At 34.6% G+C, this 26,951-nt stretch overlaps 1 protein-coding gene across 1 annotated transcript; it reads right to left on the bottom strand.

The window, feature by feature from the left end:
• Positions 1 to 56: 56 nt before the first annotated feature.
• LOC146136758 (dynactin subunit 1-like) lies at positions 57 to 26,813 on the bottom strand. The gene is made up of 24 exons (XM_083396248.1): positions 26,799 to 26,813; positions 26,160 to 26,323; positions 25,482 to 25,587; positions 23,956 to 24,081; positions 23,176 to 23,304; positions 21,726 to 21,880; positions 20,487 to 20,613; positions 18,940 to 19,077; positions 17,678 to 17,827; positions 16,831 to 16,989; positions 13,516 to 13,693; positions 12,433 to 12,580; positions 11,123 to 11,291; positions 10,312 to 10,443; positions 9,343 to 9,483; positions 8,198 to 8,353; positions 7,499 to 7,624; positions 6,409 to 6,571; positions 5,365 to 5,473; positions 4,487 to 4,689; positions 3,677 to 3,795; positions 2,891 to 3,038; positions 1,866 to 2,047; positions 57 to 992 (listed from the first exon to the last, which is right to left on the bottom strand). The coding sequence occupies exons 1-24, from the start codon at positions 26,811 to 26,813 to the stop codon at positions 846 to 848; spliced, it is 3,390 nt and encodes a 1,129-aa protein (XP_083252374.1). The 3' UTR covers positions 57 to 845.
• Between the last annotated feature and the right edge of the window lie 138 nt (positions 26,814 to 26,951).

Raw genomic sequence — 26,951 nt, 5'->3', positions numbered from 1 at the left:
GAGCATAATGGCTGGAGGTTGTAGTTAGACGTAGTAAGAATATCCACGCCCATAAGTTGCATTTTAAACATTTCGAATAACTCTAGTTATACTTCTGTATGGGCTTTGATATTCTTCCCAAGTCGTTTGAAAACGATTTCAACGTACTTGATGTCATGCATTTCAGAACAAACAATTACTTCCTAAGCGGCGATGCTAACAAAAAATACAACCTAACATAATATTTGTACCAAACAAAAAAGACAGCAATTTTAATTTGAACGAAAGTAGTGAAGTACTTGTAGGTAAATAGCTTCAAAACTTTAACTGGTCGTTTTAAAGAAAATGGAACTTGCAATTAGAGATACGAATCTTTGCTAGGTCCCAGTTTCGCTGAACGACCGATACTAAAGCGGTATCGGTGCCGATCCGATATAATAATTGGCTCATAACCAAGGGTTAGTTGTCACGCCCTCGAGTGTCTGTCGGGGTTAATAATGGTTGCGAAATAATAACCCCCCGCTGAATATAGACGATAAGGATACACCCAGGTACTACAATTATTTGATATAACACTGTTACGCCCATGCACTAGTATCAATATCAAGCAATAACAAGAATTAGTGACTTTGAAAAAACATTATTCATGCGGTATATTATATAAGGGATTTAACGTTAGTAATGTCAAATAAATCTGATATTTATTTTGTAAAGCTGTTTATATCTTAGAGATTTTTTCCTTGTGCAAAATAGATTTATTACCCTGGATAATTTGAATTAACGAAACCACTAGCTGTGAACAAAAAGTTATTTTTTAAAATGTCCTGGAATTTGTTAGGGAAATACCGATGTGGTAAGCGCACAGTTTAGGAGCAAGCTTGCAAAGCTAAATTGTGGATCTTTCGCAAACTTTGATGGTCGACCATGACAGCTTGGCCGGTGGATTCGGGACTGGCTTTCTGTTGAGCGTTCAACTGAATAGATCCGACCAGTCGCGTACTTTGCTCTAAACTCTGTAAAAAATAAATCGAGTTTTTGTTGTAAAAATGACGATCAGACGTTTTTTTGAAACATAAATTGAATCGAACGGGATATGTCCTTGGAAAACTTTTCACGAATTTTACACAATCAAAAGAGGGATAGATACGCACACAACACACTCACACATGCATATGTTGTACATTGTACAACAACTCTTATTTTTTTTGCTGAAGCGTATCCATCCCTCGTTTTTAGAAAGTGAAGATGATTTTACCGCGTTGTTACCAATATACCCAAAATTAAGTACAGATTCCACAGGACACACGTAAGTCTCTAACGTTAAAGCGAATTTTGTCTACCTGAACAACACTACCATCGCACATTCAAATGTCAAAATACTTTTCATGAGATTATAGTAATGGTGTCATTTGAATTTGATGTTTTACCAATGAGTGCTGATCCTATAACCTAGTGTTTCAACGAATTCTGTAATGTCCGTTACTAGAAAGGGGTTTTCAATGAACAGCAGAAATTGTTTGCCAAATGAAAATTCATCAAATCGCATTGTAAAGTAAATAAATAAACAGGTAAGCTGAAACATTTTAGGTAGTAAGGAATCTTCCGCAGACAATAAAATGTAAAATAAAGATTCTTGTTTTCGCCTCAGATAATCTTAAACTGTTTATAAAAACAGGTAAAACATAAAATCCTTTTTTAAATTTTAACAGAAATATATATTTCGCCCATAAGGCATCATCAGTTTCTTAATTCGAAAGAATTCACAAATACATATTTCTGTTACAATTTAAGAAATGATTTTATGTTTTACCTGTTTTTTCTAAACAGTTAAAGATTGAAACAGATAAGGTCCAAATTTGACCGAGTGTTCCAACACGTCAACCTACCTGCACGTATTGTGGCGATGGAAAGGCTGCAAAGTTGGCCTGCACTTGGCTCCTTCCCTCTTTAGCGAGGAGTTGTTGCGATTTGAGCTGGAGTGTCATCAGCTTTTCTTGAGCCACTCTGGCAGCCCACTTGCGCTGTTTCAGTTGTTCTATCGGAGACGCGCTACCGCTGGGGTAAGGGCCTGGGGCGAGGGGTAACACTTGGGTTATATGTTGGGTTTGGTTTGTATTTATTTTTATTAATTTTGTCAGTGGTCCCCAACCGAGGGGCCCAATGCCCTAGGAAGCCGATTCAATAATTGGGAACCATGCCTTATCTGATTTTTTAAAGCAAAAATAAACTGGCCTGAAAAGCACAGCGCCTAAACCGTTTAATGGCACCAAACTTAGTTTTGACAGATTTGTCATTGACTTGTTCATACGAAGCGCAAAAACATTTGCTCAAGGCCCCCAAAAAATATTTAAAAAACTTAGAAACACAAGAATCACTAAGATTTGTATCAGTTACAGAAATAAGGGTTTCGTCAAATAACTTTTGGTGTTCAGTGTTTTCCAAAGACCTAAAATTTGATAATTGGACGTTTTTTTTAATATAATTCAAATACCAAAATGCCATGGTGAACAATAAAAAATAGTTTAAAAATATTTAATTTAACGACGCTTTCCAAATACAAAAAAAACGTCTACTTTTGTACGAATATTACAGGTTCGCCTCAAAATGTTATAAAAAAAAAAAAAAAAAATACAAAGACATTTAAAAAGATTTTTTAACAAGTAACTAACAATATGAGCTCCTACCGCAACAAGGTAGTAACACCATAAGGAAAACTACAATATCAAGGCGCCATGTGCTCAATGACCTTTGACAGCAAGTAATAGAATGCTTACACAATTATATAGGTCATAAAGCACTTACATCACAATGCGCTTTAGCAAGCTCACTGTTCGACTTAACAAGCAGCACAAGCCCCAAGTCCAACAGAATGAGCCTCAAATTAAACAGCTTAAAGTTTATATTTCCAAACCTGCTTTTCGTTTGCTCAGGTCAATAACTGCTGGGATCGCCAGTTGCTCAAGCGTGACCGAGAGATGACGTAGCTCATGACGTAATTTGACGCGCTCCTCCGAGATTTTGCTCGGACCCAGTGAAGCGACGCGAATCGGGGTCAGCGCCTGACGTAATAACACAATTTAGCCAATCTTTCGATTTTACGCTTTGATCAAAGCCCTTACAGAAGTAGGTATCATTTTGAACGTTTCGAATACTTTTTACGCATTTTTAACATCTATGTTGCAAAACAGATATTCGAAACGTTCAAAATGTTACCCTTTTCTATATAGGCTTCAATATTCCTTCTACGTCTATTATAACCTCCTAACACTTTTCTTTATACTATTGAATTTTACACGTTTTCTACAAAATGTTATGAAAAAAATTCAAATTCATTGAAAGACTTTCCAAAGAAAATTTTGTAGGTTTTTTAAAGATCTAAAATTGGATCGCTGGACGATTTTTGAATATACAGTATAAGTGCCATGGTCGACACAATTAAAAACAGCAAAACTTTTTTAGATACGTAAACTAATTTTAAAAATTCAAAGAATTTGTTGCGACCCTGTATATTAATCTTTGACGACAAATTATAAATTAAGATAAGAAAATAGTTGACCGCCAAGCTTTTTCAGAACAGATAAAGCCCAGACAACAAACATTCAGTTTTTAGCTAAATATGCTTATAGCAACGTTATCCTGTTGATTTTTTCAATGTTGTTTTACAATTCAGTTACACGTTTAACGTTACAAAACAAACCTTTAAGGTCTTTATCATTTTCTCGCCGCTCAATCGACTGCATTCAACACTCTTGTGACGTAGCATGACTTGCAAGGAACGGATTTGCTGAGTCAGCAGAGGCGAATCGGTGATAGAAGCTGTATAGCGAAGATTAATTTCAATCGATGTACAAAGATCATACGCATAACTAAAGCACCAATCGTTATATTGCAAGTGGTACGTCAAAAGTATTCGGCCTGGGAAATTTCCTTGGTCAAAAGTTAAATAATGCTTGGGCTTTAATACGCATTTAGAAAACTTATTCAATTGTGGGTTAATTATAGCGATCTAGCAAAATTGGGTATTACTTCTGGTATATTGTTTTTGTGGAAAAATGTATGTACATATCGCAAAAATTAATTGGCGTATGGTTGTTTCTCGACTTGCTCCAATCTGAGCCTGTGTAGCTCAGTTGGTAGAGCGACGGTCCCGATATAACCGAGGTAGTAAATTCGAACCTCACCACAGGCTAGTCGTCTTTCTAGCTTTACTTTTAGTTTCAAATTTATACTCGCAAACTCTAATTTTTACATGAAACTCTAATTTCTAGAATCAAACTCTGATTTTTATCAGCAAAATGCAATTTCTACTCACAAACTCTAATTTCTAGAATCAAACTCTGATTTTTATCAGCAAAATGCAATTTCTACTCACAAACTCTAATTTCTAGAATCAAACTCTAATTTTTACTCGCAAATGCAATTTCTACTCGCAAACTCAAATAATTTCTACACGCAAAGTCTAATTTCTATAGTTAAATTTAACTTTCTACTCGCGAACTCGTTGTACCTTGTGCGGCAGGAGTGGTTAGCATTGACGCGATTCCAGCGGCTGTCCCGGGTTTCGCGGCGCCGAGTCCACTCGGTTTCATGCCGAGTTTGGAAAACACGTCCTTCTTGGCGAGTTGGGCGAGTCGCTGTTTTAACTCGGCCTTCTCCAACTCGAGTTGGTCAATGTCGTTCTGCAGAGCGTCCAGTGTGTCGTCGTATTCTCTATTAATAAGTAGAAAATAATTGAGTTAGGCATTAAACGAGTTAAAAACAATACGAGTAGAAAAAATTAAGTTGAAACTTATAAGAGTATAAAATTCTGAGTAGAATATATAAAGTTCAAATTTATATAGTAAAACATTATGAGTGAGTAAAAATTACAAGAACATAAAAAGTTGAAAATTTATGAGTAGTAAATTAAGAGTACAAAATATTAAATGGAAAATTACTAAAGTAGAAAATTATCCCGCAAAATCTTGCGTTAGAAACCCGAGTCAAAGTTTATAGCGAAAGAATTGTGGCTTGAAAATTTTAAGTTAAAATTTATAAAAGGAAACTAGAAAAAACGCGCCGTAACGTGTAATTTTCCCACTGTTTTGTCAAAAGGAGTTTTTGTTGAATTTGCCAGTTTGTATTCACGAAGAACCAAATATTATTCTGTTACCCCTACCAAACTTAATATTACAAAGCCGTTCAGTGAAAGTGAAATTCAGTGGAAGAAAAAAAGTGAAAATATATGTAATTTTTTTAAAGATACAACAAATAAAAAAAAAAAAAAGTATAAAATTTATGAAATGTTTCCAACCCCAAAAAATAATAATAATTTAATAAAAATACAAAAAAAAACACTTAATTATTAATTTATAATAGTTTTAAATAAACACTACACAAACTCACTTTTCTTTTTTCTTAATATCCTCAGTAAGTGTGTCGAGTTTTTGTTGCACGTGGCTCGATTTTTCGTTTCCTTCCCTCAAAGCTTTTTCGACTTTTCGATCCAACATTCCTGAAACGTACAACGCTTTGTAGAAATAGGAAGAGGTATAAGATGTCGGCTTTATAGGCTAATGCCTGGTGCAATGCTCGTCAGAAATAATAAGGTGTATAATATATGGCCGTTAGACTAATGCTATGTAGTGCTCGGTAACCTTTCATGAGTAGTGATCCCTCCATAGGCTTTTACCACTTTGTGCCCACCACCCCCCCTATTTTTTCATTTTTTTTAATACAAATTTGCCGTTTTTGTTTTGAAATACAATTTTTTGCCTTTTTTAGTTTTTTTTTTTAATTTTTATTTAAATACAAATATTGCCTCTTTTTCAGTTTTTTTTTTAATTTTTTGAAATACAAATTTCGCCTTTTTTATTTATTTTTAATATAGAATACAAATTTTGCCCTTTGTAGTCTTTTTTTAATTACAAACTGGTTCTACAAAATGTCTACTAACGTCAGAAGGCAAACAATCGTTTGTATGTCACTATTTGTTTAATACAGTTATTCGTTGATGATTTGTTCAATCAGGTTTGCCACACAAATTTCTAAAAATTATTTCAAAAATAAATTTTCAGTTTTTCAAGAACTAAAATTGAAGCGCTTAACGATTTTTGAAATAAAATTGTCAAACAAAACAGCATAAATTCATTAATCAACACAATAGAGAAAATTTGTTTTTAATTGTTATTAACATCAGTTTCCAAATACATAATTTAATCTGGATAAAAAAAATCTTAAACTTTTAGAAAAACACAGGAGAATTTTTATGTAATTGTTTTTTGTGTATGTTTTTATGTATGTACTTTTAAAGATTCAAAGACTTGCCGACCGTGTAAAAAGAAACACGACATCTACATTCAAGACATAGGAAACAACACATCCTAGCATTGAACTGTGTGCGATTTTAAAATAAAAAAAACCAGCTGATTGTGAGCAGCGCATACGAACCAATTCGAATCTTAGCTTCGGACAAGTCTTCAGTTTTGCTTTTCAGGCTTTTTTGCATTTCCACAATGGCCGAGTCCTTTTCGTCCAGCTTCGAAGTCAAACCTTCGGAATCCAACATTTCAGCTTTAACCACCTTTGCTCGCTTTTCAACCGGGTTTTGAATCTGAAATTGAAGCAATGGCCAAAACGTAAACGCGGGTAAAAAAAAGCAATAGCCAGGCCCCATAGGCGCCGAAATTTCAAAATTCCAAAAAGGTGAGTTCTTTGATAACAGCTTTCGCCTGTTATCACTGAGCCATGCATTTCGCCTTTAAAAAAACTTATTTTCGCACCTTTGGGCTAAACTTAACAACAATTAAAAATAAATTGCATAAAACATAAAAAACAAAGCTTGGGGATTTTATGGTATCGTGTCTATACATGGTTGTTAAGGACATTTTAAACACTTTAACTATGACCGTGCAACAAAAATTATTTTGCACATTTAATAAAAAATTGGTCGAATTCCAGGGCGTTTCGACGCCCTACGAGCAATCCAGGGCGTCTAAAAACGCTCTGCACACCCACGTTCGGCGCCTATGCAAAGCGTAAATGCAGGGTTACTAGGACGTTAAGTAACGGTCTGTTTTTTCGGATATTTAACACTTTCAAGTTTTACTTTTTATGTAGACGTCAAGGTAGCAGTGATGGACAAAATTTAAAATTTTAGACCATGGGTTCTGCATTTTTTTTATCTGCATAATTATTTGATTTATTTGTTCGTGTGGCGCACTCCTTTAAAAATAATGAATTAAAATTTACACAAATCACGTGTTTTGTTATAGTCAGTATTTCCAGACTACTCCTGGCAAAATAGGTTTAAACAAGTGCAGCTTTTTTTCCAGGGAGCACTTAATATGGCAAAAATCCATTTTTCTGGCAAAAAACATATATTTTTGTCTTTTTTCACAACTGTTTATCTGGCAAAAATATCTTTTTGTTGATATATAATATTACTGAAGCTTAGATCAGACTTAGCCATACTTTGTAGACGATTTTATGACAATTAGTTTATTTGTTTTTAACAGATATTTTTCCCCAGTTTACCCACCTTGGGGGCGGTCTCCTTGCTGTCGTATTCACCCTCTTGCAGTGACGTCACAATCCCGTTCATTGTTGCCATGACGTTGCCTAGCGACAGTCGAATGGCGTCAAACGGTGACGCGCAATCAAGAGCCTGGAAAAAAAATATTTTGTACTTATATGTAACTTGTTATCTAGAGGCAGATTTGTAATTACTTTGACGAACAACTTTTCAATGTCATAAAAACACAAGTGCTGCCAGACACTTTTTTAAACATTTTTACGGGCCAGTACCACACTAGTTTTGCTAAATATTTTTCAATTTTCCCGGCCTGTACCACAGAAGTGTTACTAAACACTATTTTTACCGGCCAGTACAACATTAGTGTTGGTAAACAATTTTTAATATTTATGGCCTGGTACCACACAAGTGTTGCTAAAATAATTTTTATATCGGGCCAGTACCACATGGTAATATTTTTTTTAATATTTTACGGGCTGGGACCACAGAAGTGTTGCTAAACATTATTTTTTACCGGCCAGTACCACATGGTAACGTTTTTTAATGAATATGCTGTTGCTGCCATTTTTTAACATTTTACGGGATGGTACAAAGAAGTGTTGCTATACGTTATTATAATATTTTTACGGCCAGTACCACACAGGTGTTGCTAAACAATCGTTAAACTTCCCGGCAAGTTCCCCTATTAACACTTAGTTATCTCACCTTGGCCGACTCTGTCAGAAACTCGTGCATCTTTGACCCCGTGAACTTTGTGACGTCAGTGGGACCAAGACCTTTTGCGCAGGTGCGCACCCAGTGGCGAGAAATTCGGTGGACCGAAGAAAGCTCGTCGGAGCACTTCTTCAGACGGGACTTCACCTAAGTTAGGAGTTTTAAACAATAGTTTTTAATTTAAAATAAAATTTCTTATTTCACTACTAAAAAAAAACTCAAAATACTCAAAAAATCTGACTGTACTGGTCTGTAATAAACAGAAATCAAAGTTATTTTATTACTTATGCAAAATAGATTTATATTACGTTGGAAAAAGTTTAAAATAAACTGCTATTTTACCTATGAATGTGTGAGTTCTTTATGTCCTTGGTAGTGTGGTTTGTATATATATAAAACTTAATTTTTATTGTCAGTTTATTACAAAGTAAATTTGAATTACGGCGGAACAAAACAAGACTATATTCTGTTCTGTTGTATTTTAAACTTAATATTTTGAAAGTACAAACTATGTTTTAGTTTTTTCATAGAACGTCTAAATTTAATTCGTTGATTAAAAAACAAACAAATGTAAAACGGTTAACGATGTAACCAGAAATGTTAGGCCATTGAAGCTATAGAACACAAACAGCAGAATTTTAATTAAAAATTCTGCGATAAACTATTTATCAAAATCAACCTTCTATCATTTTCGTATTCATAACAAGATAAACGACAACTAAACTGCATTTTTAAAGCAAAATAATACTGATTATATTCTATAGTTTTAAATATGCGAAATCCAATTGTTGATTTCACTTACCTGAATTGACTTATTTGTCCTTTACTTTCATTCTATGCATTACTAGTTTCATGAATGACTGATTGTGTAAATGTGGCGACTATTCATCTAGTGTTGCTCAAATACCGAGTGCTAGCTTTGTATCTTTACTTTGGTTTGCTATGTACTTATTATTAACCCCATGTTATTGATTCTAAATCTAAGGATGCTTTATATTTATAATAAGTTACTTGCTATTAATCAATATAATATCTAACTCTGTGCACTTGTGTAGAACAAGCTGAGATGCCTTCACATTATTGGTGGCTTCCAATTACAAGTTTACACAAATTACAGCAAAAATAACGAACTGTACCTCGTCGTTAAGAATGAGTCGGGCGGTGGAATTGGCTTGTGGCATTCTTCTTTTCATTTTCTTGCAAAATTGAACGATGTCCTCGTTAGAGGTCGCCATGTCCTTCAGCAGTATTGCCACGTCACTGGTTTCCTGGCCGAGCTGTCAATCAAAACCGACACCTCAATCAAATTTGCCCCGTTAGTCAAATTTGGCCCATCAACCAAATTTAGTCCTTCCAATCTAACTTGGCCCGGCAGCCAAATTCGGCCTGTCAATCCCATTTCTAACGGTCAATCAAATTTAGACCTGTCACTCAAATTCGGGACGTCAATCAAGTTTGAACCGTTAATAAAATTTGAGATTTTAACTCACAAAAGCTATCGAACAAGAAATATTTAATATACATAGTTAATGAAAACCCCTTTTCTGTTTTATGTAATTTTTCCGAGAGTTTTTCGGTTTAAAATATTACGTTAAAATAGAAGAGCTAAAAAAAGTTAATTTAAATTTAAACAATAGATTTTCCGATAGTTTTTCGGTTTACAATATTACGTTAAAATAGAAGGGCTAAAAAAGTTAATTTAAATTTAAACAAATATTATCAAATGACTTTGGAACGCATGGTCAAAAATTTTAGTGCAAGTAAGCTGCAAGGTAAAAACCTTGCAAAAACTTTAATTTTACGTTAATAATCACGGTGTTAAGGTAAATGCAAAACATCGGGTTCCCAACCTTATATGGCCTACTGACACCCTTAGAAAAAAAAATAGATTGCTGTAACCTTACTAGAATTTTTGCAAGTGGTTTACTGGAATGTCAGAAAATATATTTTAATTTTATTGTAATCGCACACAAAGCGTTGCATCAAAAGAGTTCAAATTTCCTAAAGATTCCCAAATATCTCGCGTCACTCTTGGGCATTAGAAATGGAACCCTAGGGTTGGGAACCTCTGGTTCAGACACAGAGGATTCGAAAATAAAACAAACCTGTAGAAACGACCGAAGCCTCTTCGTGTTGGTTGAAACGGATGAGAGGAGCGTGCGGTTACGATCGAGGTTTTGCTCGAGAATTACACTTCCCTCATACTGCTCCTGGCTCAAGTGAACCGTGAAGAGATGCTAGAGAAGTAAAATCTCGTTTGAAAATGTACGCCATTTTTGATGGGGCTTTTGGGATGTCCAATACTTTAAATTTTATGTCATACTGATATTTAAAGGTATAGACAATAGACATAGACCGATGATATATCGGTTTAATGATAATATCAGCCGTTCTTTTTTCTCCTACCGATATGATAAACGACAGTTTTTTGAGCTCGTCCGATCTTTTGTATTGATTCGGATACCGATACCCGATATTTCGGTAAAAATAGATATGTTCAATTCCAAATGATTTCACTTCTTTGGCCAAATAGGCGGAATTAACAAAATAAAAATATGTCAATTTTTATCCAGGGCTATTTATAATGCGCGGATTATGATATCGGTTCGGCATCGATACCAGCCTAGTATCGGACGAGTACCGATACCATCACTTGATATCGTAAATCGGCTCCGATCCGATATTATCGGACATCCCAGGAAGGTCTTGTTTTTTTAGTAAGTATTTTTTTAACTAAATTCGGCGGAGTGATTTCGGCTTGCCTTTCCGAAGGCATCGTGTGTACCAGATGATAATTATCAATATAATGTATGCTGTTACCGTTGGCCAATGGCCAGTACAAACTCCCAGGAGTGCGTATATCTAGCTTTCAGTCGCTTTAGGCAATTCACGAAAAATACACGGTCCAAGACTAACTTGGAAAAACTGAATGGCTTTTTCGAGCTGGTCGGTGTTGGTGGTTTCGTCAAGAGCGTCTTTGCGCAGTTGGTCGGCCAAGAAGTCCAGAAACCTTTCGTGTGGCGCCATCTCAGAGTAGAGGGTGCCGATCTTCTGGAAGAGCTCCACCGGACATTGTCCCAGAGCCCTACAATATGACGTTTTAAAGCGCGAGGCTCAGGAAACTAGGGCCCGCGCGCAAACATTTTTTTGGTCCGTCGCATATTCCCAATAACAAGGTTATTAATTATGAATTGCAAAGTCAAAAAGGTCGAGTAAATCGACATCATCTTGATTAAGGCGTTTTGATACGAGCTTGTGTCACCTTCAGTTGATCTTCACTTACAGAACATATTAACTGAAGATGATACAAGCTTGTATCGAAACGCCGTAATCAAGATGATGTCGATCTACTCGACCTTTTTGGCTTTGTAATCCATTCTCAAGCTACATTACAGATCCCTGCATAGTGTAACCAAGATTATTTGTTTAATTGTATATAGACAGGAAATGTTTGTTAGTTTGGAATCGTGATAATCCGAATCGCAAATCGTGAGAACTGTGTTCGAACCCCGGCCAAGGTAGTTAGCGGTGATAAGGTTGTTTTTCACACTAGATTGTTCAAGGGAAATCGTCGGAACCTAAAGCGTAAAAAACGCAATCGTTCCAAATATTTTTTTAACACAGTTTTATGAACATTTAAAGATTTGTAGATGTTCAATGATCCAAAAGATATCGAACTCTAGAATCTTGAACCAATACGGAAGGCTAAACATGCATTTTGGGTATTTAAGTTTTAAAAATTCAATTTTGTAAATTTTCGTTTTCTCAAGACTTAGCTGTTAGCGTTTTGCGAAGAATAAATTGGATCGCTTGACGTGTTTGAAATATAATTCGAACACAAAACAGTAAAAATACAATGAAATACAAAATAACGAACAGTTAACTGGTTAAACAACGTCACTTCCTAAGCTTTCAAACATAACCTACATTGCACCTAAATGAGATTCGAGACTATTCAATTGTTTTGGTTAAATTTGTATTTCTCTTGAAAAGCTTGAATTTTGTATTTTATAGGCCTCATAGTTGCTCTACCTCTAAATAACGGTGTGATGAAGTGGCGAAGCCATACGAGTAAAATGTTAACAAAAACATACGCTTTATATTTAAAAACATTTTTTCTACATTTTTTCTGCCCGAGACGCACCGGTTAAGAAGCGCTGGTTTAATCACGAGTAACTACTTCAGAATTGAAAAAAAAAAATCTCGAGAAATTTCATCCGACTTACTCGCAATATCTGTCGAGCAAAATCCGCAACTCTGTAAGGCTGGCGATGACGTCAGTTGCGAAGGTCAGCTGATCACCGCGGGGGCCAATCAGATCGGGTTCCGCATCACTGGTGGACGTGACGTCAAATTTCTCCGCCACGTGTTTTGCTGAGATGGAAAGGTTTCAAATTTAAACGGTTAACAATACACGTCTATTGATTCTTTACCTAAAGGTAAATTTATAGAGGGCAGATAACATAATAATGATATAAGATGATATATTTAAACATTGAATAGGAGATGGTACTCTTATATTCTAGAAAATGGAATTGTTTAATGACAAATTGTATTGTATTGTTTACTTAGTTAATCTTGACAAGCTTTCGCACAACCGTGCTTCATCAGGTCAAAGTAGAAATACATATATATTGGTTTGTGTCATATTTTCGGTTGTTGAAATATTTAAGTGGATCTAAATACAAATGGCCATTCCTAGCTTCGTTTGTTTACTTAGTTAATTATTGCAAAGTACAATTATTATGAAAAGGGTATTTAAAATCCACTCAATTCTTCTTTAGGGGTAGCCTTACTGAAAAGGTTCAGAATAATTAATTATTGACATATAGAAACCACTGTGACACGATCTCCGAAACGGCGCTGACTGTCGCTCTACCCACTGAGCTACACAGGCTCAGAAGGGAGCAAATCGAGAAACAACCATAGCACAGTTGCATACATTATGTTCTTAAAACTAGACTGTGGCGAACTCATGACCATGGTTACACTGTGGGTACAAACTCAAGCCAGATTACGAGTCCCAAGCGTACCAAATTAGAATCGATAAGGCCACAAATTGTCATACGTAAAGGTGGAATAGCACATAGTGAATGTTTGCCACCCATGTTATACAGGCTGTAGAGCAGGCTGTAGAATCGGGATCGGATTTGGGAATCGACGAAATCGGCAAAAGCTGGAGAAGGACTTGATTTTACTTGTTTGGCTTTTTTGTCAAGTTGATTTTAACCGACTTCGCAGTCCTGATTTAAACAACTTTATAGGCAATAAACAAGTTGCCCAATTTTTTTTTCCGGTCAACCTCTTACCAATGATCTCCGCCTTCTTCGAGATACGGTCGACAAGCAAGACTACTTGTATACAGTCGCCGTCTCCGCCTCTCCGAGTGAACATTCCAGGCATAAAAAGCTGCAGCAGTTTGGCGTGGGTGGTCGCTTGTGAGGTTTCGAGCTTGCGCATTTCGTGGTCGATAGATCGGGCCGTGGCCTGTTGAGAAACATACGCAAGGGTTTCGTATTAATAAGGGGCCGTTATCGTTGGCCGATTCGACTTTCTATAGTGGCTGTTAGGAATATACACGCGGGTATTCGAGTAACAAATTGTTGGTAAACACTGGAAAAAATGTTGGGAAAAATCTGGTTAAAAATAATAATGTTGGTACAAACTGGTTAAAAAATGTTGGTAAAGACTGTCTAAAAATGTTGGTAAAATCTGGTTTAAAAAATGTTGGTAAAAACTGGTTCAAAAAATGTTGGTAAAAACTGGTTAAAAAAATGTTGTTAAAAACTGGTTAAAAACATTGATCAAAACTGGTAAAAAAATGTTGGTAAAATCTGGTTTAAAAAATGTTGGTAAAACTGGTAAAAAAATGTTGGTAAAATCTGGTTTAAAAAATATTGGTAAAAACAGTGTAAAAAATCTTGGTAAAAACTGGTTAAAAAAATCTTGGTAAAAACTGGTAAAAAAATGTTGGTAAAACTGGTTAAAAAAAATTGTTAAAACTGGTTAAAAATGTTAGTAAAAAAAGGTTTTGTTTTAAAGTTTGGGGGGATACACGATTCGGTTTGCTCTCGTCTGTTTAAAACCTGCAAAGCCTTATTTTCTGCTTGTGTGAGTGTGACCAAACTTATAAGCCTTACTAAATATTTTCGACATTTTGGTTATAATTAGTTTTTCAAAACCTTGAAATTCCGAAGGCGTAATTTGGCAATCGTATTATTTTCTAATTATATAACTGAAAACGAATACAAAGCTATTCTAGTAAAAGTCACACAAACACAATAAAAAAACATCTAAAGCATCTCTTCCAACAACGAGGTTAGGTTATTTTCAAATACTGACGAAGTTAAACTTCTAAACTTACGTTGGACCACCAATAAGACCCATCTGGGACAAAGACAATAAAATATTAACAAAAAAACATATTTGCAACCAGAACATCTCTCCGACCGACAAGCTGCCTAAGGCGGAAATTGAACTCACGACCCTCGGAATTCCAATCTTTTTAAGGTTACAAATATTTATAAAGCCGGGAAAACCATTAAGTGGCAAAAATATCAAACGCACAGCACAGCAACATTCACCGCAAGTGGTGACTACGACAACCGACTCGGTTTACGCGTCGGCACACACTCATGACGTCACAAGTATGACCTCACGGGAGTCGTGACGACGAACAGTGTTCCGGAGGCGGAGAGCTTCGTTTAGCAAGAGAGCCGACGAACGACCGCCAGTCATTAACGGGGAGGGCTGAAAAACGTTTAAAAGCTGTAGGACGTCACAAAAAGTGGAGTTGCATGACGTCAAAAGGACAAGATTCACATCTGCGTGACGTCATAACAGGGGGACAGCTGACTCGATGTACCTAAATGTCTTCGCTGACGAACTCGGGACTAGGGATGTTCAAAGTAGAATATCGAATCCTTGTCCCATCTGGATTCGAATCCAATTCTGCCTTTTATTTCGGGTAATTGAAACCGATATAATTTAATGTTTTACCGCCGATTGTTTGCGCCTAATTGCACAAACGCGTGCGGTAAGTTGGCCTGTCGCTGCGGCGACCAATTTATAGTGCTCGCTTTAAATGTAACCTGGTAGTGCAGTGTCAGCGTATTTTCGGGCGACCAATTACTTCGCGTTTCGCGATAACGTTCGTCTAATAATTAGGTGTCAATCAAGCGTTATTGGGCGAGCGACTAACGTGTAATGTCTGGTGTGGAGTTGTAATGTCTGGTGCGCAATTTCCCTAAATGCGTTAAGTTGCAAAAGTAGCATTACGTTGTAAAACGTGCTGGCCGTCCACAAAATACGCTACAGGGTTACTTAAGGTCAACTTTAGGCCAATATTCAGCGGGGTTATGCAGTTATGCACAGCGTAATTGTCAAGAATTCGTTAAGTCAATGGTAACTTTGTATTCTTTGCAGTACATTATTTGACTGCATAACAACAACAGATCATGTCAGTCAAAAAAGAAGCACTAAGACCAAACAATGCCTAAAAACACAGGACTCAGTTGCCTAGGACTTCTGTGTGCAGTGTTTCATTGTCCTCACCATTAGCAAAAATATAAGTTTTGGCAACAACCTGGACAGTTGACATATTACAGTTTACAGAACTGCTTCAAATGACAGTTGTTAAGAATGTTAAACATATTAGCAAATTGTTTGGGCGATTTATTGCTGTGATTGTGGGCCCTGTGGGGTAGATTAAGATTAATCCCGTCCTTAAACAAAATCAAAATTAAATAATTTAATAAAAATATACTAGATTTCGCTATTCTGGATTCGTTATTCTAGATTCGAAACCTATTATTCTAGAATACCTTGGGATTCTACTTTGAACATCCCTACTCGGGACCCTGATTTAGGTAGCAGTATTTTCGTATTATGCCATTTATCGAAGAATAAAAAAACTTGCAAAAAATTTGACCATTGGGAACACGAAATTTCTGGTTTATCATCCAAGGTTGAAACCGCTCTATTCAGCGTATGTTCAGATTTGCATTCAGAAAAGAGGGTAAAATTTTGATACGCAAGGTTTACCCGAACTATACAAGCAATTGAGCAACGTAATACTCTTTTAAAGCCGCCAAAAATGAGATAAAATTTTTAAGAGTGACTTTTAAAAAAAAAAATTTCTAATAATTCTACAGCATTTGACAATGAAAAAGAAATGGTTAATAACTATTGCCTATGTTTTAGCATATTTTCCAAACACATTAAAAAAATTACTGCTTGCTTTTGAACTTTTACCAATACTACACTTTTTTCTCAAACCATGTAATAACATCAAAGTTCATACAGAAGTAGGTAGCATTTTAAACGGTTTAAATACATCTTATATTAATTTTCAACATGGTAATCAATTCAAAACGTTAAAAATGCTACCTACTTTTGTATGGGCTTTGATATCATTACTTCGTTTAAGAAAAAAATGACGTCTAACAAAAATCCATTATCTGAGGATTAATTCTAAAGGTTCAAAATATTCTAACGGTATAAAAACCTACTTTTTTATGAGCTTTGATATTCATTTTAAATCAAACTACAACCTTATGCCCAAAAGCATTTGTTTCTGTCGCTATGAACATTATTTGAAACCTCATTTTACCAGGAAGCCTTACCTTGGTCTCAACCATCTTAATCTGGTAGTTGAAGGCCGGGGGTTGTTGAGGAGTGCTCTCTGCATCCGACTGGTTCTCCTGTTCGCTCTGGGAGGACCTCAGCTCCTCATTTGCCTCCTGAAGCTCTTGGACCAACCTCCGGAATTTCTGGATCGTGTCCTGGAGGAAGAAGATAGGATGAAATTTGAGCATAATGGCTGGAGGTTGTCGCTAGATGTCGAAATAATAACTAAGCACATACAGATGTAGGCAGCATTTTGAACGTTTCTAATAAATCTTAAGGTAATGACTGGAGGCTGTAGTTACGACGTAGAATAAATATCAAAGCCCATAAAAAAGTATGTAGCATGTTGAACGCTTCGAATTAATCTTAAGATAATAGCTTGTTGTTAGACGTAGACCCAACAAAAGCTGAGTTAAGAGTAAGCTACAAGTAACTTGTTGAGCACTTGGTTAATTTAAGTGACCATATTTTTAACTACGGTATGTTTTTTAGATTTTGTTGGAAAGCACTGTAAAAACAACGCAATTTAGGTAATCGTAGAATGAATATAAAGCGGATACAAATGTAGAAGTAGGTAGTATTTTGTAAACATTTCGAAGAATTTTCTTTCACAAAATGCTTCTTCTGTGTATGATATTCTTACCACGTCTTACTACACCCACCTGCCATTATCCTAAGGATCATTTAAAACGTTTACAAAATGCAACATACTTCTGTATGAGCTTTGATATTAATTCTAAATTTGATTTAAATAATATTAATCTCTATTAAATCTAATAGCCAAAACCCTAGAAAGTCATAATCAATCACATTTAACAAATGAGCAAACAGCTTGTGACGAACCTGGCAATCTCCCATCGCGTCATTAGCTGCTTCTGTCCTTCTGTTAGCTTCGAGGGCTTTTGCTCGCATAAGATCAACTTCTTCTCGTAATTCCAGCTCGTTTTCGCGAGCATTTTCCTGCAGTTCTTCGTTCATCTCGTTTATCGATTCCTTTTGCACGAGAAAAAAGGTTTTCGGTTCGGTAGGATTCTTAACGTTTTACAAAACCTATTTTGAAAAAAAATCGTCTTACAAAAACTAATTTCAAAAAGATCGTCTTACAAAACATTATTTCAAAAAAAAGTCTCTAAAACTTAATTTCAAAAAAATCGTCTTACAAAACTTAATTTCAAAAATATCGTCTTACAAAACTTTATTTCGAAAATATCGTCTTACAAAACCTAAATTTCAGTTAATATCATATTATCAGATTGAAGTCGATATCAGCCTAGAATCGGACGAGTATCGATATTTTCCACTTGATATCGGATCAAAGTCGATACCCTGAAGTGGTAGTATCGGTACTCGTACGATACTAGGACAATATCGGTGCTGATCCGATATCAAATTAATGTGAAAATGTTTAGCAATGATTTGCGAAGCAAAGCAGTGATTTCTACCTTGCTTGATAATTATCCAAAACACAGTAGATTAACAACTGAAGGTAATCAAATATTTTGTGCTTAAGTAAATTTTGGCCAATAATCTGTAAAAAAACCATAGGAAGTTCCAATTTCATCTATTATGCTCGGTTGAAAATAGTAATGAGGTAATTTAGTATTGGATCGGATCACGATTCACGATACTTTTCGTTCAAGTTATCGGTTATCGGACATTCCTAATAAAAAAAACTTTGTTGTATTTTCGAAATCGGTTTTGAAATATTTTAGTTTATGCAAGTGACGCGTGGTAACATACATCAACCTAAATTTTGCGCTTTTGACCAATATTGAGTCTAGCATTAACCGTAATACCACATCCATCAAGTACAAATTATCAACTAACAGTATTGCCGAACATTTTTTTTTTTGAAAATAAGTTTATTCAAAAGACCTAAAATTAGTTCCCACAGCGTGTTTCTTCATATAAGTTTTTGTTTCGCAACAGCACTTTCAAAACAAATAACTTAGGCTAAGCAAATAGCACAGAATTATTTATTTTTGTAAAAAAAAGTATTTTAAAGTTTTTTAATACGTAAAATCAATTCAAGACAATTGAAGTTATATAAAAATAAACATACAAGCCTTTGTGGCAGCAGCAATCATATACTGATGTGGACTCACCAAGTCGTGTATTTGCTCCTCCATGTCTGCAATCCTCTCTTCTTGCTGAAGAGTCTTGTCGGTGAGAGTTTCGACCATCTCCTCTGCAGCAAGAGAAGCATCCACTTGTTCTTTCAACTCATCAACTGTCGCCTCGGCCTGTATGTCAATTGTTTTTCTGTTATGGTATTTTTTCTCTTTGTGTCAATTTTTTCGGTGTGTCAAATTTTTTTTCCGTGTGTCATTTTTTTGTTCTTTGTGTCAATTTTTTTTTGCTGTGTGTAAATTTTTTTATTCTATGTGTCAATTTTCATGCTGCGTGTCAACATTTTTCTGTGTGTCAATTTTTTTAGCCTATCAATTGTCGCCTTTGGAAAAGTGGGATATGGTAATAAATTATATTAATTTAAATCCAAATAGCATTCAAGTTTATCTAGCTCCCCCGCACTTATTTAACCCTTATTTTGTATATTAACATTGCATGATGCTAAAATATTTTTTTTTTTGGCGAGAAAATAAAAAATTTAGGAATAATATTTCCATAACAAAATATCGGCAAAAATATCGTCGTTAATTTATTGATACCGATATATCGGTAGGAGCGTGATTACGGCCGATATTAACGATAAACCGATATATCGGCCCATCTCTAGTTCTTACACTTTTTATGCTACCCTGATTAACCTTTTCATTCACGTGGACCAGGGTTGCCATGAGGTAAGGTCATAGTAAATTGGTCCGAAAATTTGAAAATTACCATTGTGCTACAAATGCTTTGTTCATCGTTGGCTGGGTAGCTTGTAAATAGAGCGGTGGCCCCTCACCACAGGCTAGTTTTACGAACAGGATGCAGCAGGCAACAGTGCTATATGGTTGTTTCTCGACTTGCTCCCCTCTGACCCTGTGTAGCTCAGTTGGTAGAGCGGCGGTCCCGGTATGACCGAGGTCGTTAGAACTCCATTGTAGCAGGCTTGTATTAACAGGATGTAGAAAGCAATAGTGCTATGGTTGTTTCTCGACTCACTCCCCTCTGAGCCTGTGTAGCGCAGTTGGTGGGTCGTGAGTTCGAACCTCATCACAGACTAGTTTCACGAACGGGATGCAGCAGGCAACGGTGCTATGGCTTCTCCATTTATTTAACATTGGCCCTCAGATTGTAGCGCAATGATCCATGAGCGAGGAAAGTCAAAAAAGTGATTTGAAACAAAAAATAACCGGGATTCTTAAACTAGGGACCGTCGACCCCTCGGTGGTACATAAATTAGTTTTATGGGGTCCATGAATGCTTATTTAAATTTTGTGGTTTCATATTAAACAAATGATTTAAAAAAAATGTTAGGTAAAAATGCCTTGCCCCTGCTTAAGTGTATTTAGACTCAACGTAATGCCACAAAAGTTTTGGCCGCAAACAGCTTTTTAAGTTCGCTTCTATGATGACTTTACTTCTGAAAATTTCTATGCCCACCCTTGTCCAAGGAAACAAAAAAAAAATAGATTTCAAAAAGTTTAAGACCCCCTGAAATAGACAGTTGGTGTCTTTTTTGCCAAAACAATAAACGATATTTTACTTTTTCCAACTGAGATGCCAACTTTTCCTTCTTTTTCGTCACTTCTGCGAGTTCTTTGTTTTTCTTTTCTAATTGTTTCTCCAGGTTTTGGTACTCTGCCTTTTCGGCCGTGGACAAATCCCGCATTCTATACGAAAAAAATTATCAATTAAAATTTCAAAATGGAAAAAAGGACTGTGAAATATAAAAACAGGTGGGTAAAAAAATAAACAAGTTAAAACCAATTAAAAAAAGTATTGAAATTCATTGAAATAAAAAAATATATTTGTTTATTTTTCTCGGACCAATAACCAAAATTAAGAGAAAAAATCGTCTCATAAATAAACAGCACATTTTATATTGTTATTGGCAAAAACAGAAAATAAACAAACCCCACTTTCCAATAATGGAAGAGGACTTTTTAATTTTTTCCAGTCTATGGCCCCTTTTAGTTTATTTAAACTTCTTGCAACCCTTTACACTAGAGATAATTAGATAATTAATTGCGGCCTGCTTTTGTACGCAAAAAATTGCATAAATCTGTTCTAAGGACGTGAGTTGAAATGAAGTGTTTTCATTTAACATTGCATTATAAAATTGAGCTATTTACCTCAAGTTTAGCACGTAACACAATTAGATTGCTACAATGCTACATGCTATTTTTTAATTATTTTTAGTTGACATATTGCTCATAATAATCGGAAGGGTTTACCAATTTAACGTTTTATCACTTATAAATTTAACAGGAGTGACTTCACTTAAAGATGACATGCTCTAATAATGACTTGACTTGGGCAACTGATGACTTGGACTTTGACTGGGACTTGACTTGTCAACTTCAAGTCAAGTCATTGATATAAAAATAAAACGTTAAATTAATTATTAAAATTGGTTAATTCGTCCGATTATAAGCAATGACTCAACTAAAAATAACAAACACGCTATATACAGCATGAAAATTGTTGTCTGTACAAAAATTGAGACAAATAAGCCAATTTTCTAAAAAATGTTTAACGAAAACACTTAATTTTAACCCAAGGTATTTGACAAAATGACTCAAGTCCAAGTTAAGTCATTAGTTCAAAATTCAGTCAGGTCAAGTCATTCGTTCAAAAGACTCCAGTCAAGTCAAGTAATTTTGAGTGCATGACCTAAATAAAGTCATTCAATGACTTGACTTAAGTCATTACAACACTTTTTCAAAATGACTTGTTTAGAACACTGCATTTGTCTCCACCCGTTTAAGATAAAAGTTTCCACCTTATAAGTGCGTCTTTGAGTCGGTTGTTCTGTTCTTCCAATTGCTTGACCTGGTAACTTGTCACCGCCCCATCTTCACCCTTATCCTCTATCTCAGCTTTAATGATATCGAGGTCGGTCTGTAGTTCCTCCACACGTTCGTTGAGCATCTCAACCTAAAAAATATAATACAAGGTTATAAACGGCTACCTTATAGGTGGGCTTGGGCGAGCCTGTTAATTGTTTGAAGGAATTGTTGTTGTTTTTTTGTTGTTTTACGTTGAAGTGTATATTTGTCAAAAACTTTTAATGCCGGGGCTTTTAACCTTTTTTATGATCGTGTTCCACTTTTGTTTCGAAAATGTTCCGTGGTTCACTTCTTGAAGTTCTGCTTAAATTGGTTACATAACTGAAATGTGTAAGAAATCAATAAAAACTTAAAAATGTGAAAAAAGAAGAATATTTTATAATAACCAACACATAACGCAACTGTTAATGCGAAGCTTGAGAGTGAACTGTAAAACGAACTGAAGAATTAAACAAATAAAACTAAAATTTTCACCAACTGAACAATTTTTCCAAATGTTCTGTGGCCAGTTAAAAACCCATGGTTCATGGGTTTAATGTTGTTGTCAGGGTAATTACTTGGGTCAATTAATCCCAGTGATAGTATTATTGACTACCCTCTCCACTCCAGGCCTATAGGAAGTTATCGAAAAGGGGTGATTTTATAATTCGGTGCGAATAGTTTTGCGAATATTATTAAACGGCGGATGTGTGACCCTGGACTCTTGTATGACTGTGTATTACTACCAGAGTCTCAAGTTCGACCTGCGCATGCGCAGTACTAAATTTTGAAACTGATCAGCAAACTGTAAATTGTCAACATGGAATAGCGAATTGTCAATATTTTCCAACCACGCGTTTGTGTGGATAAATAAATTATATGACACCCCTGTGGGTGGATTGCTGAATATCCACTTTATTTAGTTACGTAGGTTGGTGAAATGCATGATATACGTCGGAGCCAGACTCGGGACTCGGTAAAATCGGCACATTTGGTCAGGACTCGGATTTAGGTTATTTTTAACTGACTCCGCTTTAAATCATTGTTTAAGATTTACTATTTTTTGCATGTAAATTTTCACCTTATTCTAGTATTGTTTATCCATATATTTTGATTACCACTTACCAGTCACAACTTTGGATTGTAGATCCTAAGTTAATTTTTTAGTTGTTTTTTATTCATTAAGTTCTTTCAAGTTAAATTAGCACTCAAATGGTTGGGGACCACTGGAATACAGAAACATATGCTTTGCAAGAAAATTTGGTCAAACTTGCGAGATGGTATACATTTTTGTGTAATCAAACATTCAAGGAAATAAACTATGATCAGCAATTCTTTGAGGAATATTGATTTTTTTTAGTCTTATGAGAAACCAGATAAAATGACATGATAGGTATAGAAAACCTCTTTTTGTAGCAAATCCGATTTTTCTTCGGCCATTTCTTTATCCAAAGTTGCCATTTCAATGGTTTCATGAACATCTGACATTTCTTCCACATAACGCTCCTTTGACTCAACTGCTTCTTCCAATTCCTGCAAACAAATAAGTTAAAATGTTCTGGATTAAAGTCATTTTATGAGATATTTCAGAGAAATATATTTTTCTGTAACATTTGACAATATCAGTCCATCAACAAAATACAAAACAAAGCTACCAAGATAATGTAAATATGAAGAACCAAACTTTCATTGGATAAAAAAGAAAAACTTAATAAACACACTTTAAACTGAGTGCATTATGTTTATAAAAAGAAAACTTTAATCCCTAAAAGTAAAGCAATTTTGAAATAACTATGCAATATATCTAACTCTTATATTTGCTGAGGAAAATTAAAAAATTAACTCATATTATTTTTATTCTTTTAAATTGAGAAATACTGGTGCAAGACTTTTAAAAACAGTTCTTCTAGCAAGATTTAAAAATGAAAGAACAAAATCTTGGAAAAAAATCTCCAGTTGAAACGAAACGAAAATGGCTGGATTTGTTCGGTATTTCATAATATTGATTAATAATAACAAATTAAAAAAAGCATAAATCACACAATATTTTGTTTAAAAATGTCACAATTAAATAAGTTTTTTTTCAATTTTTCACGTTTAGAAAGTTTTAAAATTTTTTACAAAATCAAATTTCATTTTTGACAAAATCAAATTTCAAGTAAAATAAAATGCTTGAGCCCGGACCTTCTTGGCATCTCTAATTTGCTTTGCTTGTTCTTGAATCTGATCTGACAGTCTCTGTTTGGTTTCTCCCAGTTGTTGGTTGTGAATCCTCATCTTTTCAACTTCCTTCAATTTGCCGCGATCTTCCTATAAACAGCAAAGAAATTGCACCAAAGATAAATTGACAAAAAACTTTAAGCCCTGCTTGTAACCTTGTTTTTAATCACTTCGGCCCGAGTAAACATAAAAAGGATGTGAAATTGCAAAAGCAAAATGCACAGCGGAATGATTACCACTTTCTATCATCTACATACCTAATAATCAAAGTATTCTTTCGAAGTTCTATACTTAGTTATCTACATACCTAATGAGTGTATATTTTTCTATAGTTTAGTAAGATTACAATTTTTTTCAAACAACAATCAATATAAACTTTGGAGCATAATGGTTGGAGGTTGTAGTAAGACGTAATAAGAATATCAAAGCCCATATAGAGAGATTCTCTCTATGTTGAAAATGAATAAAGACTTATTCGAAACGTTCAAAATGATACCTACTTCTGTATGGGCTTTGATATTATTATTACATCAATATAAAGCTTAGCAGTTTTCCAATACAGATTTTATCCCCTACACCAGTGGTTCCCAACCTGGGAGCCGATGCACTCTAGTCTGCTGTTTTAACTTTTAATGCTCAAGGGTGGCAATTAGGTATTTGGGATTTTTAAATCAGATTTTTGCTCTTTTGGTAAGCTTTTTAAAACAACTTCGTTAGAGTACAAAGGATCAATTTATATTTTACAACAATTAAAGCGGCATTACACAAAACCACTTTAACAAACAAAAAAATAATTGGATTGCCACAAGTTTATTATTTCAGGTGGGTGCAGTGAGCCTTAAAATGTTGGAAATTGTCCTGCACATTCAATGCGATAAAACAGAATATACAACTTTGTATATTCAGTATTAAGATTACAAGTAAAGCATATCTAATTGCCCTGCATTAAAATGGATAAAAAGCCTATATGACAATTATATTTTTAACAAAAATAATTATTAAGCTGAGCAGTATTAAACTACAGCTGGTAAATTTTTTAGTTAAAGCCTTAGCTACAGAATAACACATCACCATGTGAAAAAACTCATTTATTTTATTTTTATTCGTTTAATTATTCCTATTTTTAAATCGATGCTTTATCTCTCATATATCACTTTTAAAGATGATGTAATCAATGGGAAAATCTCTATGCAAACCAACCCTATAACTACATTAAGTAAATTGAACAAGAAACAACAGTTAAAGATTATAACAGCTAATTTATACCCAAGTAAAAGCAGTAACCAAAAATAAACAATTTAATTTTTAACACGTGATAGATTAATACAAATGTTAGTCAGCTGCTTTTTGAACCTTGGTATGAATCTTTTTATTACCATGGTATTTCCAGAAATGAATATTTAATTCTTTGTTTTTAAGTAGGTAAATACACAACACAAAAGTTGGTTTTCAGAGAAAGGTTCAAAGCAAATGAAATTGGACAGCCTTACCTGTCTTTTAATGCGAATAGTTTCATATTTTTCCTTCCACTCTTTGATTTGAGCTTTCATCGATTCGATTTCGAGAAGTGACAATCCAGCCGACAGACCTGAAGATCTGAGGAGCAAAGAAATGTGAACAAAACAAAAACTCAATTTCGAAAAAAAAATTTTTTAAATGAAATGCAAGAAAAAGGCCAAATTTTAGTAACAAAGTTGTTGAAAATAAATAAAGATACATGCAAAGGATTTTCAACAAGACTGTACATTTAATTATTTACGCCAAATTTATAATTTTTTTTGCTCAATTAACAGTTTACAGTATATACATAAACCTACTACATAAAAGGTATTATATAATAATAATTTGTTTGTTAAATGTTATCTCATTTAATTCTTTTGCAATAGTATGTAAATATAGCCTGGTAAGTTTTCAATTAAAGTTAAAATCCAATTAGGTAACATGCAATAGCCAACATGAAAAAAAAATTATTTAACTTTCAAGTTATTTTTTTAAATTATAAATTTTTTTAGATTTTTTGTTTTAATTTTAAAATTTTATATTTTTTCAAATTTTTAAATTTTCAACTGCAGTTTCCCCTGAAAAAACGGGCTTTTAAATTTCAATACAAAATATTTTAACATAAAAACAAACCCTAAAACTGAAGAGGCATGTGCCGGCGGTTCCACCTTGGGTTCTGGTTCAGGTTCCGGAGCCGGTGGTTCCGGTGCCGCCGGGGCTGCAGGGGGCGCAACAGACAATCGAGATTGACTTGTCTTATTTCTTTGCACAGAAGCAGGAGCCTGAAGTCGAGAGGTTGAAAGGCGAGATGGACTCGGACCTCGGCGGTCGTCTGTCAAAATATTTTACAACTGATGTTTAAATTTGTTTAAATTGAAAACAACAAAAACAATAATTAAAAAAAATAAAATCATTTCTTAAAGTTTGACATACAAATGTTTTCGATTATTACTATTTCTGTAGAATTTGTAGAAATTATATAATGTTTTATACCAAATTTTATAAACATCCAAATATTAACTGTTCGAAAGCAGGAATCTTTCTTTTATGTTTTATTGTCTGCTGGAGATTCTTTAGATTTAAAAGTGTTTCAGCTTATTTTACAACCGTTTTGTTTTTACTTTTTACAAACCATACCCCTTTGCTTTTCGCACAATTCGGGATGACACCAATTTCAAAACAAAATAAGTTACAAAAGGAACAGCACAATATCTATTACAAATAAGTAATGATACCAACTTATTATTAAGTATTTCACCAGTTTTTTAACTTAATAAATGTTTTGAGCCACTGTTCCAAAATGTTACCCAGTACTGATTCATAAAGAGTTTTAATCGAATTCAAAGCTATAACAAATGCACACAAAAGTTTTGTTTTAGCTCTATTTAAGGAGGAATAGCATCTATTTCAACATTTCCAATTAATTAAAGCAAATTTGGAAGTTTAGTTAATTTTTACTC

This window comes from Ascidiella aspersa, chromosome 8 (assembly GCF_963924565.1).
Source record: "Ascidiella aspersa chromosome 8, kaAscAspe10.2, whole genome shotgun sequence".
Taxonomy (NCBI): Eukaryota; Metazoa; Chordata; class Ascidiacea; order Phlebobranchia; family Ascidiidae; genus Ascidiella; species Ascidiella aspersa.
Note: the sequence above shows the minus strand (reverse complement) of the source record. Positions and strands in the feature narration are given on the sequence as shown.

Excerpts from the sequence above, each read along its gene's own strand:
- LOC146136758 (XM_083396248.1), bottom strand. Across the intron at positions 21,881-23,175 it reads CGGATTTGCTACAAAAAGAG|GTTGAGATGCTCAACGAACG; the intron begins GTTTTCTATACC and ends TATATTTTTTAG. Across the intron at positions 12,581-13,515 it reads GAAGAAGGCGGAGATCATTG|CAAAACACGTGGCGGAGAAA; the intron begins GTAAGAGGTTGA and ends TTTCCATCTCAG.